The following is a 13,164-nucleotide window of genomic DNA, read 5'->3' as shown; positions in this document are numbered from 1 at the left end:
AGAGGGGTACCCTAGACCTAAAGGGGCCTGCCCTAACACTTATAACAGTCTCAAATGACACCAATGCACTAATGGGTAAAAAAATAAACTGCTATTGGTGGTCACTGACGGGTGTCGGGGGGGGGGGGGGGGGCGCGAGGGGGTGTTAAGTACCTGTGTGCTAGTGCAGACTCACTGTAGATGTCTTGTCTCCTCAGAAGCCGGAACGAAAAGGCTCCATGAGATGACCTCACTTCCTCTGCTTCTTTTTAGAGTTCAGAAGCAGAGGAAGCTTCTCATTTGCCAGGATTGATCGTGAGGGAGAGGCCATTAATCAGTGGCCTCCCCCCGTTACTCAGCCTGACCGTGCCATTCTGATGCAGTATATCTGCGTGAAGTGGTCGGAAAGTGGTTATGATGCACAAAGCCTGCAAACAGTTTGCTAAAGACAAGCAGACGAAGGACATGGAATACTGGAACCATGCCCTGTGGTCTGATACCAAGAATACTTGTTTGGTTCAGATGGTGGCAAGCATGTGTGGCAGTAGCCAGGGGAGGAGTGTGGACAAGTGTCTTGCTTACAATCAAACGTGGTGGGAGTGTCGTGGTCTGGGGCTGCATGAGTGCTGCCCGGCACTGGGAGCTACAGTTCATTGCAGGAACCATGAATCCCAACATGTACCGTGACATACTGAAGCAGAGCATGAACCCCCTCCCTTTGGGAGACTGGGCACAGGGCAGTATTCCAACATAATGACCCCAAACACGCCTCCAAGACTACCACTGCCTTGCTAAAGCGGCTGAAGATAAAGGCGATGGACTGGCCAAGCATGTTTCCAGATCTAAACCTTATTAAGCATCTGTGAGGCAGCCTTAAACGGAAGGTGGAGGTGTGTGAGGTCTTTAACATCCACCAGCTCAATGTCATGGAGGAGTGCAAGAGGACTCCAGTGGAAACCTGTGAACTCCATGCCCAACAGGGTTAAAGGGATTGTAAAGTGAATAAAAAAAAAAAAAAAAAAAAATGTATACTTGCCTCCAATGTGCAGCTCGTTTTGCACAGAGTGGCCCCGAGCCTGCTCTTCTGGGGTCCCTCGGCAGCTTTCTCGGCTTCCTCCCGCACGTGCTTCTCAGATTCATGCAAGCTCCCTCGCATGGTGAGAAGCATCTACAGGCGCGCCCCCGTGATACAGCCTGCGGCTATAGCTGCTTGCTGTATCACACGGCCCCGCCCCCTGGTGCCCCGCGTCGGTGGATGTGATTGACAGCAGCGCTGCTTTCCATCCATTCACTCCAGCCAATCAGCGGCCAGGCTGAACGGCGGAAAGGACATCGGGACGAGCGGGGGACTTCGAGGGGTGAGGTATGAATTTGGGGAGCTGGCACTGTCGGATGTTTTTTTTTTTTTTTTTTTTCACCTTAATGCATAGAATGCATTAAGGTGAAAAAACATTTACCTTTACAACCCCTTTAAGGCAGTGCTGGAAAATGGTGGCCACACAATATTGACACTTTGGGCCCAATTTGGACGTTTTCACATAGGGGTGTATTCACTTTTGGAAAAATACTAATGATAGGGGCGCTAGTGCAGATGTAAAATGACAAAAAATGTGAAAAAAAGTGACAATCATAAAACATCTAAAATAATCCACACCATATCACAAAGCTGCAATAAACAACAAAAAATGCAAGCAAAAGTAAATAAAGTCCCACGTTCAGGTTAATGGAACTCCAAAGTCCAAAAACAAATGTGATTTTTTCAGTGAAAACTCCTTCTGAATCCATAAATCGGAAAAAGTTGAAATCTTCTATAACGTGATAAACCGTCCCTTCACCAAACAACTTATGGATAAGGAAAAACACCCCACTTTTAAAGATAAAGATGTCTTCTTACCAGATGCTGTTGACTACTTTAATTAAAAAGATAGTCAAATAGGCTTATGCAGGTTGATTCCCTGCTGACATGGAATGTGATGGACCTCATATGGACAGAAGCTTCTTCCTCATAGGCTCAGATAGGTCATAAAAAAAGCCAAACAAAATTCCATAGCATAATACCGTTTAATCATAAAATCAATTTAAAAAACATAAGGCCAAGTGGCTGCTTACATGTGTAGGTGCCCAACCTGGCACTGGGGCTGCTTGCTTAAAACAAAAATTTCGTAATGGATACGTAGTTCCTCGTGGTGGTAAGGCGTGCGTTCCACCGAAGGGCAGCCGATGACCAAGGACGACCGGAACTAGACGTAAACGAACGTGACTGGATACCGCCTCGACGTACGTTTCGTTTGACACGTCATCAGGAAGCGTCTGAACCCAGTCTCCCAAAGGGAGGGGGTTCATGCTCTGCTTCAGTATGTCACGGTACATGTTGGGATTCATGGTTCCTGCAATGAACTGTAGCTCCCAGTGCCGGGCAGCACTCATGCAGCCCCAGACCACGACACTCCCACCACGTTTGATTGTAAGCAAGACACTTGTCCACACTCCTCCCCTGGCTACTGCCACACATGCTTGCCACCATCTGAACCAAACAAGTATCTTGGTATCAGACCACAGGGCATGGTTCCAGTATTCCATGTCCTTCGTCTGCTTGTCTTTAGCAAACTGTTTGCAGACTTTGTGCATCATAACCACTTTCCGACCACTTCACGCAGATATACTGCATCAGAATGGCACGGTTTTATGATTGTCACTTTTTTTCACATTTTTTTGTCATTTACATCTGCACTAGCGCCCCTATCATTAGTATTTTTCCAGTATGACAAGTTTTTCCTTGTTTTTTTAGGGAGCAGCTATTAGTTAATTATTTTCACTGATTATTGATCAAATTCACGATTATTTTTTAGTGGCGCGGAGTTTAATAATCGCTGTTTATCAGCTATTTTGTTCACGTGTATTCACTTTTGTTTGCAGTGGTTTAGAGATTAATGACTTATTTTGAGGGGGCAGAAAATGTACAGTTTTATACAAGCTGTACACTTTCACTACTTGTGGCAAAGTGTAATTTTATTTAGTGTTGTCACATGAAAAGATTTATAATAAAATATTTACAAAATGTCTGGGGTGTAATCTGTGAGATACTGGAAGTCTTGTAAAAGAATTGGTTTGGCTAATCGACAACCTTTAAAAAACATTTTTGGGTTATATAGTGTATTCCATGGTCTTCACAATTGCTTCAGAATTTTCTTCTAGAAGAAACAATCAAGCAGTCATGACTCTGCAATCATGCTTTACGAGAAATCTTGAGTCCTAGGTCCATTGACCTCAGCAATTCTGGCAAAGCTATGGGCATGGTTGCATTAGACCCCAGCAGTTCTCATTGAATAACTACAGTTAATGGCTGGATTTTATTTTTTTGTACATGTGAAGTTTCAATCTGGCTCATGCCTCCATTCCATTCTGCTACCATATACTTAGTGCAACCGAATACTTAGTACACACCTCTGCTGCTCAGCCTCCTTACTGTAAATTATTTTGATACCGTGTGGGCGAGGAGGGTGCAGTGGGGAAGAGGGAGTTGGGAGCTAAAATATTCGAGTGGGCACCACTATAAACCTTAATTTCAATTGAGCCCGCCGCCCAGTCTTTATTCTTGACATGCCCTTTAAGGTGGTGTCATTGGATGCCAGCCTTGCACATGTTGGGAGTTTACATCCTCCTTTAATGGTCCAAGGAGCCAGGTCTCCACACGAGTCAAACTTCCTATCAACATTCTGTAACAGAGCCATAAAAGGAGTTTGAGAACGCTGAAGCTCCCTCCTCCAGGTTCAACCTAATCAGGATGCAGTCAGAATAATACAATTGTGATATTTTCCTGGGTGGAAACTTGCGTTCAGTTCTCTTGGATGTCTCTGGACCCAAATCTTTCAAAATCTTACAATGGTGGGGAAAACCAGACATGGACATCTGGCCTCCAGGTTAAAGAACCAAACAAATTGTGGCAAAGATCAGGGATCCTCTAACTTTCACAGATTATTCTCAGGTAGTTCCTTAGGGGTCTAAATAGAATTGAACCCTTCACACTGGGACACTTTTCAGGTGCTTTTGGGCTAAAAAAATAGCGCCTGAAAAACGCCTCCCCTGCAGTCTGTGTGAAAGCCCGAGTGCTTTCACACTGAGGCGATGCGCTGGCAGGACGTCCCGCAATGGGGCATTTAACCCCTTCATCGGCTGCTAGCGGGGGTTAAAAGCGCCCTGCTAGCAGCCAAATAGTGCTGCCAAAACTAGTGGCATTTTACCGTCGACGTCCTTCTCTTTGACTATCCTCCCTTGACTGCTGTGCAAGACAAGATAAATGTTTTAGTGATGCTCATCGAACCAAAGTGGTACAGACTTCTAATCGATGAGCTTTGGGCTCTTGGCAAACAGACCAGACTTGCTAGCCCAAGACTCCCTATTCCACCCTGCATTGCAATCTCTGGCTTTAAAGCTGCTCTCCAGTGTGTGGCTGCTGTATGAACTGCATGTAGCTTTGGCTACATACAGTATGCAGCACTTTTTCAGATGTGAGATGAGACTTTTTGTCTTGGAACAAAATGCCATTGGTTCAAGTGGTGCTCAGCCATTCATAATTCTAAAGCTTCCGCTGATTGGCAGAGTCAGAGAGATGGGCTGATTTAGTCAATCAGATGAAGCCTCTGTGTTCATTGATCAAATGCAGTGCTTTCCATGAATGGCTGACCACCATTCAGGCTGACACCTTTTTTGGTCCTGGTATGAGACGGGCAGGTTTCGTCTCGCACTTAGTGCTGTAGCCTCAGCTACATACACTTCTTACACTTTGTTTTTTTTTTTTTTTTTTTTTTATTATCCAGCAGCCACACATGATGATGGAATTTTGCTGCTACAGGGTGGCTGTGCACACAGATTTAGGTGCATTTGTTATGCAACTGCTCGGGGCAGCCCATTCACTTGAATGGGCTTCCCCTGCATGCCAAAGTACCTTGTGTACCCTTTTTGTTTTTGTTTGGTTTTTTTGGCACTGAGTCAAACCTGTTATGCGTCCTGTGCATTTCAGGTGGCAGGACTGCTATGGGTCTGGAGTGCCATTGAATAATGGCACCGTGACTGCTTTTCCAAAAACTTGAGAAGAAACTTGTTTATGCTTTGGTGTAACTGTGGCCTTGGTGTAAAAACTGCTTTTGTGAGTAGTGGGTATTATCCTAAATTTGTTCAGGGATGTATATATGTCTATCCCCTCTTCAAAGTAACTGTGCTGTTTACCCCTGTAGTGTCGACCCAAGTACAAGATGCACATGTTTTCCTGCACAGCCATTCCAGGTTTGCCTTGGTATAAAGGCGTGAACACATTTCTGTATGTATCTCATGGCCAGAGGGAAGAGGAGAGCAATCGAATTTAGGAATGCATATTATTGAAGTTGGGTTTGGCCATGTGATGCTCTGCTAGGAGTTTAGCAGGAATCTCTGCATATGATGATTTGGAAGAACCGAGCTAGTTGCCTGGTAACTCAATTTTCAGGAATCGAGGACTGCAGGGTGTTTTTGTTGGTGGCCGTTCATGCATTTTACTGGGGCTTCCAGTTATTTCTGTCCTTTTTGTGGATCATGTTTGTGTGTGATTTGTGGTTAGTAAAGGAATTTGTAAAATGTTTTTAACCTGGATAGCTGTTTAGTGGTTTATCTTTTCCTTTTCCTTTTCTTAGGAAACGCACACTTGCTACCTTTTCCTCCAGTATGTAGTACAGACACTGGATGATGACTATCAAATCCACTTGCATCGAAGAAGCTTTCATAAAAGCTTATGTAAAGCCATGCTGTCTTGTGACAAGGCCAATATCAAGTGAGTTTCCAACAATGAGCTCTTTACTGAACTTACTCTTACTCTTTACTGAAGACCAAAAGAATCGGCAGGAGTTACTGAATTATTGGCCAGCAAGGCCTTCAGGGACAAGTTGGGAGCTGTGGCTGTGTCCATGCAGCTGCTGTGTCCCAATTGACATAAATAGGACTGCCTGCACAGGAATGCATGGAACACCTATGCATCCCTTTGCAATCGCTGTGTCTCAATTGAAATCTATGGGGATGCACCTGTGCAGCTACACACTGCATGACTTGGGTCTTGATTACACTTGCGTTTTGGGGGGGGGGGGGAGAGGTGGCAAGTTGTTAAACTGCATTTGATACCTGCCAACTGTCCCCCTTAAGGTGCAATAGGCAGTGGATGGGGGTAGTATATTCCAGCAATGCTATATAAGGAGGTCCTGGGGGAGGGTCTGGAAAAAGGCAGGATACACGTAAGATAAAAATGGGGAGGGAGGTGTGGAGTGTTTACATGCTGCAGCCACAATGTTTTTTGGCCCATGTGCCCTGCAACTGCATGCAATACACATGGTTGCGACATTTGTCAGCAAAAATTTGGTTAATACCTGTCAGCCTCTGGAGCGTAATCCAAATGCAGACTGGCCGTCAGACACCAGGGAGATTTAGATGCATGTCTAACTCTATACCCCCCCCCCCCCCCCCATTTTTTACAGGTAGCCAGGCAGCAGCTGCAGCCGGTGGGAGACATGCAGGGGGGGGGGGGCACGTGCCTAGCATCAGGAGATTATTTGAGCCTTCTTACACTGATTCCCATGTAAGTTCTGGCAATTGCATCAGGGCCACATGGGACTGGAGCTGCTGGGGAAGGTGGGCCAGTTTGTGGGGGTTAAGAATGGGGGGGGGAGCAGGGGTGGAGGGGGACCGTGAGAGGGATGTAAGCATTTTTAATGGCAGTACAGCAGGGGATGTGGAGGGGCAGGAAGCGGAGGGGAGAGGCAGCAAAGCAGGGGGAGGCACTTTAGGTAAATGGCTCTGATGATCGGCTTATCTGAACAATTTTGTTCAGTCTGCTGAACACTTCTGCTATAAGTTCATGGTCACTGGAGTGATTATGGGCTTCTAGGAGGAGGCGTATGGACCTGGCTAGCAGGAAGCACTGCTGTACTTGGGCCCGGTCAGTTTCAGATCAGCTCATGGTGATCACTGCAGATAAACCCAGGGATATTCCACTTTTAACTTTCCCTAGTACTCCCCTCTCCACGGTACAGTTCACAAAACATTGCTGCACCCTACTGCCAAACCTAGGTTTGACCTCAAAGCTTATTCCGGCCGTTAGGTAGGTGGAATACAGCATGCTACTCCATATGTATCCTGGTTCCACATGTGCAGATGTCACAGGCATTCATGTATTTGGCTTTTATGCTGCCTGCGGTGACTTTCAATAAATCTGTTTTGCCAGCTAATCCTACTGTCTTTATTTTTTGCCCCCTTTAGGCAGACTGACCATGTGACTATGGCACAAACCATGTCCCTTCCTGTTTTCCCTTCGTACCTTTCCTAATCAAGAAAGGTCCGCCTTCCCACTTGTACTAGACTCTGTACAAGTGGGAAGGCTGACCCTTATAACCCCCCCCCCATATAATCTGCTCTGGCCAATCTGCTAAAGTGCTTTTCTATATTCTAGGAATGTAATTGCCTGGCTTATACATGCTGTGGAAAATGCCTGTGATATTGCTGTCAATAGGGAATTGGATGCACCCTCGGAATGTGAGCAAAGGTAGGATGTGTTCATCTATCCATTATAAGAGGGGTGGTTGGTGGGGTGTGTGATTGGATAGAATTGACGATAATATCCATCATACAAGAAGCATGCATAAGTGTGGCTGCAGAGTGGGGAATGCTTCTGCCGTCTTGGCTTTGACAGCTTCACAGCAGGATAACTGACGGGTTTGGACTTGTATTCCAATGCACCTGAGCTTATTCATGCTCACAGTATACACTTCAAACAATCCTCAACTACTGCACCCCAATTGAGCATTTTTAGACAGACCTAAATCTGTTTCAGAGGGAGGAGAAAAGTCCAAAATCCATGTTCAATGGGAGGGAGCAATGCCTAACATATGTGATCAGGAGGGTAGATAAAGAAGCTTGGGTTTCAGCAGGACTGGTTGCGTGTTGCATTGGGTCAGGGCTTTGAAGAGTAATACTCGCCTAATCAGATGGAAGGTGTAGAATCACTGTTATGTCTGTAGCATTGGCCATTAGGGTAAAACTGTAGGAATTTCTCAATTAACTTGTCAAGAAGTTGGGGGGGGGGGGGGGGGGTGCCACCTGCTGTGCACTCTGTATCCTTGTCATAAATTTACTAATACATTGGGGTTTTTTTTTTTTTTTTTCCTTTCCTTCAGGGTGGTGTTCCTGTTACAGCGCATGCTCACTATTGCAGTGGAAGTCGATGACCTACCAGTAACAAACTCAAACAGGATAGCAGATCTCCTTTTTCCTTATGTCATTGTCTTAAAAACAAGGCAACAGAGGTAATTTTTGCACAAAAAACAAATGGTTTTTACCTTTTACCAAAGAAAAGTGTAATTGCAAATGATTGCAACTCCACCATGCAGGTCAGCAGTAGCATAGCTATACTTAGTAGAATGTGTGCTTTGCACATTTATAAATCTTATCTTAAGACCCCATTCACACCTGAGCGTTTTGTAGCTTGAAGCCTGAAGCTACAAAATGCTAGAGGGGTAAAAATCTATTCACAATGGAGATGGTTCACATCTCCACTCCATGTCGCCTGAACCCAAACGCCTGAAGCTCAAAAAAGTTCCAGACCCTTTTGTCGCTCAAATTGAGCAGATTTGGGCTTTTTTTTTCTTAACATTTGTGACCTTTCGCTCTAAATTTGCGCGATTTTCTGCTTGAAAACGCTACGCTCTGGTGTGAATACAGCCTAAGAAGCAAGTGGTTTAAAAGGCACCTAGCTTTACGGAACTTTTTTTTTACATATAATTTTAAGCCTTTTTGAAAATCCATAAATATCGGCCAGAAAAGTCCAGTAGCGCAAGTCGTCAATGTAGACAGGATGTATCAATTACATTGGCGCAAAAGCAAATACTGGCTATTTAAGTATTTGGGCAAATATGGAAAGGGGGCACAGCCATTTTAGATGTGCTGTCCTCTCATATAAATGACTGTGTGGAAGTTGGAGTTATGAAAAATATTTTGGAAGGATGGTTATCTGCTCAGATTTAGCACCAAGATACTACTTGGTAACCATGTTTCTTTAAATAAACAAGCTGTCTATAGATTTGCCTGTCCAGTGTGCACTGGCTCAAATGTGTTGCTTTCATGAATGGCTCCAGGTGCCAGTGCCCCAGCTATCTGACAACACTTCTAGGTGTATTGAAAATTGTCCACACGGGACGCTGTGGTTCCTTTCTAATGATCCCCTTACATTACTAAGCTGTCTTTCTGGTGGGAGGTTCTACTAGAGGACGCACTACTGTATTCACTTGAAAGTGTTGTATAGCAGCGGCACCCAGAATTCTTAACCAAAGCAAAGATTTGAGGCGCTGCCCACTAGAAGGCTTATTTTAAAGTCTGCCTCCCCCTATAAAGTGGCTGTAAACCTTTACCTATAGCCAGTGAAATGACAATCCTCACATGATGAAGAAAATCCTACAAAAGTTATACCTAATATATCTGCAGCCAGCTCGTCTCTGCATCTGTTCAAATCAGCTACCCACCCCTGCTTTTTGGAAGTTCAAAAATCCAGAATTTTATACAGCTTAAGTTTCTCTGCAGAGCTCAGTGAGCTGATTGGAGAAAAGGGACTCGCCCCCCCCCCCCCCCCCGACAACAGAACTGAGGCTGCCAATCACAGGTTGTGTGCTGGAGCTCCCTCCCCTGTCACCTTATTACCCATTGGGTGTCAGCAAAAGTGACATGTAGGAAGTTCATCATTGAGGCTGACTGAACAGATTCTGCCACTTCCCAGTCTTCATTGACTATTTTTGTATACATTGAGTTGATTAAACGGATCATATATCTTAAACCCTGCAATATATACCCAGTGAAGTTGGCCTCAGATGATACAGAGGTCAAACAAATCTCTACATATGTTTTGCATGTATATCTGCTGTCTTCTGGTCTATATACTGTTAAAGTACACATTCTGTTAGAATTTTCAGAGATCAATGTGAGACCACACTCCACACATGCAGAGCCGTGCTTGTGTATTTAGCTGGCTGCTAATCTATAGCAATCTCCACTGACCTACACCTAAGGCTGCCATCTCCCTCAATGAGTGAGAAGTTATCAGTCTGATAACAGAGCTAAGGAGGAAGAGATGGCTATGGGAAGAGATAAGAAAACACTACAGATGTGACCAGCTGAAATTTCATGAATTGGGTTTATGTCCACTTTGATCGTACAGGACATTTTCAGAGCACACTACAACCCTACCCACTCCGAGACTCCAGTTTTTGCTAGTGGTTTTGGGTGATCTGTTTCTGGAGATGGACCATGTCTGAATTCTTTGGAAACCAAAGTTTCTAGAAGTGCCCAGAGTTTTCCAGATGCCAAAAGCTATATTTTACCTAATCTTATTCAGGATTAGGAAACTCAACCTTCTTTACTTGAGGATATTGTGGAGTAAAGTGTAACTTTTTGTAAAAGAAAAGGGCAGCGCTTGGCCACTAAATGTGACCAAAAAAACAAAAGTGCAAAAAAAATTGTGAAACTGAATACACAAATACTGTGAAAAAAATATTGTGGAAAAGATTATAAACTCAAATGTCCAATAAATCAATATGAAAAACAAATTGAATTCAAATGTCCATATGTAAATTACTACAAAAATATAAGTAATGTCCAGTGTATATGTAAAAGTAACTGTAGAAATAACAAACTTGATTGTTCAAAAAAATTGTACTTGACCATGTGGACCCATCACCTCTAAACACCACTAATAGATGGAGGCTTACCAGATCCCCAGTGACCCCCCTGTTAGGGGAGGTCAAACTGCACAAATTCGATCACAGATCACATAGACGTCCCGATAGCCAGATGCTGGAGATTATCCCGATCTTTCGGATGTCCCGTAATCTTCGGATCCGCACGGTTGCTCTCAGCACACCTCCAAACATATCACCAAAAAAAAAAAATGTGCCAAATCGTGTGATATGGTTTCAACAAAATTTATTTAAACTGAATACTCAAGTGCTTAAAACGACTCCAAGTCATAGGAAAAAAAGTACAAGTACTGTTTAAAAAAATACTAGCAAAGATGAACAAAATTAAAAAAAACTCATCGTTGGTTTGTATTGAGATCACAAATGCACAATGGGTGTGAGCGTGGCTACCCTGGGTTTTACCAGCTTGCATGTCTGGTTGACCTGGATGGATGGATGGATATATGTGTGTACAATGTACTTTTGATATTGTGGTTTAGTTTAATTTGTACAAACTGAGGAGAATGTGTTTAATACAGTTGGCTTCTCTTGTGGCCAACTTTCCCTGATCTCCTTTGGGTCTAATATGTTCTGACATGGCATGTCCCTTCCTGCTGCCTGTAAAAGCAATCCATTGGCTAATAAGCTACTAGGATGGCTTTTATGTTGTAGGGAATCGCTAGCTGAAAAAAAATCTGTAGGCTTCATCCAGATATCTACACTCAAAGTCCATGATGTCGTGTGGGCGGGAAATGGTTAAAGGTTTTTCTCTTTAATTGACGGACACAGCTCCTTTAAATCTTGACTGTAGGGTTATCACGCCACCGTCAGGATTAGGCAGAATATTTAACGCATGTAAAACAGCAGAACTGCATAGCTCCGCCTGGGTGTGGTCCCTCTGACTATAACCCTTCTGCCTAGTGAAGGACCTAGACTCCCTGAAGGGACCATTTGGTCCTGGGGGTTATTTGGATTTTTTTTTTTTCTGCAAGATTTTGATTCTGTAATCTTCTATCAACAGCCGACTGTCCATCGAGCGTGCGCAGGCCCTAGCTACACGTTTGGTCAGCCACGACATGCCCCTTCTGCTCCAGGGGCAGCCGGTGAGCTATATGCTTCAGAGCACAAATATGACCGGGCTACTGCTGTCTGTGACGTGGCCAGCAGCCATCCCGTACTGCTTGGGTGATGGGTCTTTGAAATCCGTCCAGCTATTCCGACCGGACGGGTAAGTACAGCTCTCCCTGTCCAGCATGAGCAGCTGGACATTCCCTGGGAGATTCGATTAGGGGGGGGGTCTCGGTCTCCCTTTCCTCTCTACCTATCCCCTTTTTTTTTTTTTTCCCCTTCTTCCCCTTCTGGGGGCGCTGCATGACTGGGCATGAGGTGCGGTGTATGTACCTGGGCTGGGGGGCTCTGTACCTTGGCAGGGGCTTGTGGGGTTTGTGCCGTGAGTGTGTGGGGTTTTTTTTTGTCTGCGCCTGTGTAAACTTTTCCTCAGAATGTGCTGGCGCCGTTTTTCCTTAGTTTCTTTGCAGAGCATGGCTGTCAGCCATTTTCTAGAGGTCCAGTGGCCATTTTCCTGGTGTTTTGTGTACAAGAACGGCCGGTGGCCATTTTCTTGTAGCCTCAGATTGGTTTTACCTCCAGTGCTAGGTCATTTCACCTCAGAAAAGCACAGTTTTTCTCTCTGGGCACCTGTGACTAGACGCAGAACACAGGGGTCGGCGGCAGCGCATCGCAGCACTCGGTCAGGATGGCGAGTCATGTGGTGGGGCCCCTCTGAGCAGCTAGAAGGGTGGGATTGTGTACCTTGTCCTAAGTCCCCAAGTGAGGCAGACGAGCTGGTTGAGCATGGTGCCAGAAGCTTGCACTTCTTCCCCAGACGTCCCTGTAATTGCAGCTGGCTCATCTGCAGACAATGCAGTGCCTATGAACGCTTTGTCAGCGGTCCTGGAAACGTTTGCTGCCAGGGTGGAGGCGGCGTGTGGGTGAAAGAGGGGTAAAAAAAAGTCCCCTGCCCCTTCTCCCCCATCCCCTGGGTAAAGATCCGGTTTCAGACTCTGCCCCCGCGGTGACTGGCGACCCCTGTTCTGACATGTCAGAGGATGCAGACCAGGACTCTTCGGACAGTGAGGATGATTCCGCGTCCAGGTCAGCGCAGGAAAAAGCGATAGTAGGAGCACTTATCACCGCTGTGTGGGATACCCTGAAGATGCAGGATGCAGCAGGATCTTCTCCTGAGGTGTCGGTCCCTTTTGGGTCCCGTAAGCCAAACTGTGCACCTAAGGTGTTTCTGTATTTGACTTTTATTTTGATAAATTCATCTACAAGGAATAGGGAAGCCTGCAACAGGCCTTTTCAGTCCCAAGAAGCATGGGGGTGTGTTACCCCTTTGAGGAGGGCCTCCTCATCCAGTTAAAGTAACCACGATTCCGGTAGCAGG

At 45.2% G+C, this 13,164-nt stretch overlaps 1 protein-coding gene across 4 annotated transcripts in view; it reads left to right on the top strand.

Moving 5' to 3' along the window:
* The window catches only part of LOC143958355 (SUMO-interacting motif-containing protein 1-like), a 114,128-nt gene that overhangs the window by 63,580 nt on the left and 37,384 nt on the right, over positions 1-13,164 (top strand). For all 4 annotated transcript variants that reach the window (XM_077467812.1, XM_077467809.1, XM_077467810.1 and 1 more), the window contains 3 exons: positions 5,646-5,782; positions 7,448-7,540; positions 8,172-8,300. In XM_077467812.1, coding sequence (XP_077323938.1) covers positions 5,646-5,782; positions 7,448-7,540; positions 8,172-8,300 — 359 coding nt within the window. The remainder of the gene's footprint in view (positions 1-5,645; positions 5,783-7,447; positions 7,541-8,171; positions 8,301-13,164) is intronic.

The sequence above is a fragment of the Lithobates pipiens genome, unplaced genomic scaffold (assembly GCF_037356315.1).
Source record: "Lithobates pipiens isolate NorthernLeopardFrog02 unplaced genomic scaffold, aLitPip1_a1.2 Scaffold_104, whole genome shotgun sequence".
NCBI lineage: Eukaryota > Metazoa > Chordata > Amphibia > Anura > Ranidae > Lithobates > Lithobates pipiens.
The sequence above is the reverse complement of the archived record's forward strand: the minus strand, read 5'-3'. Positions and strand labels throughout refer to the sequence as shown.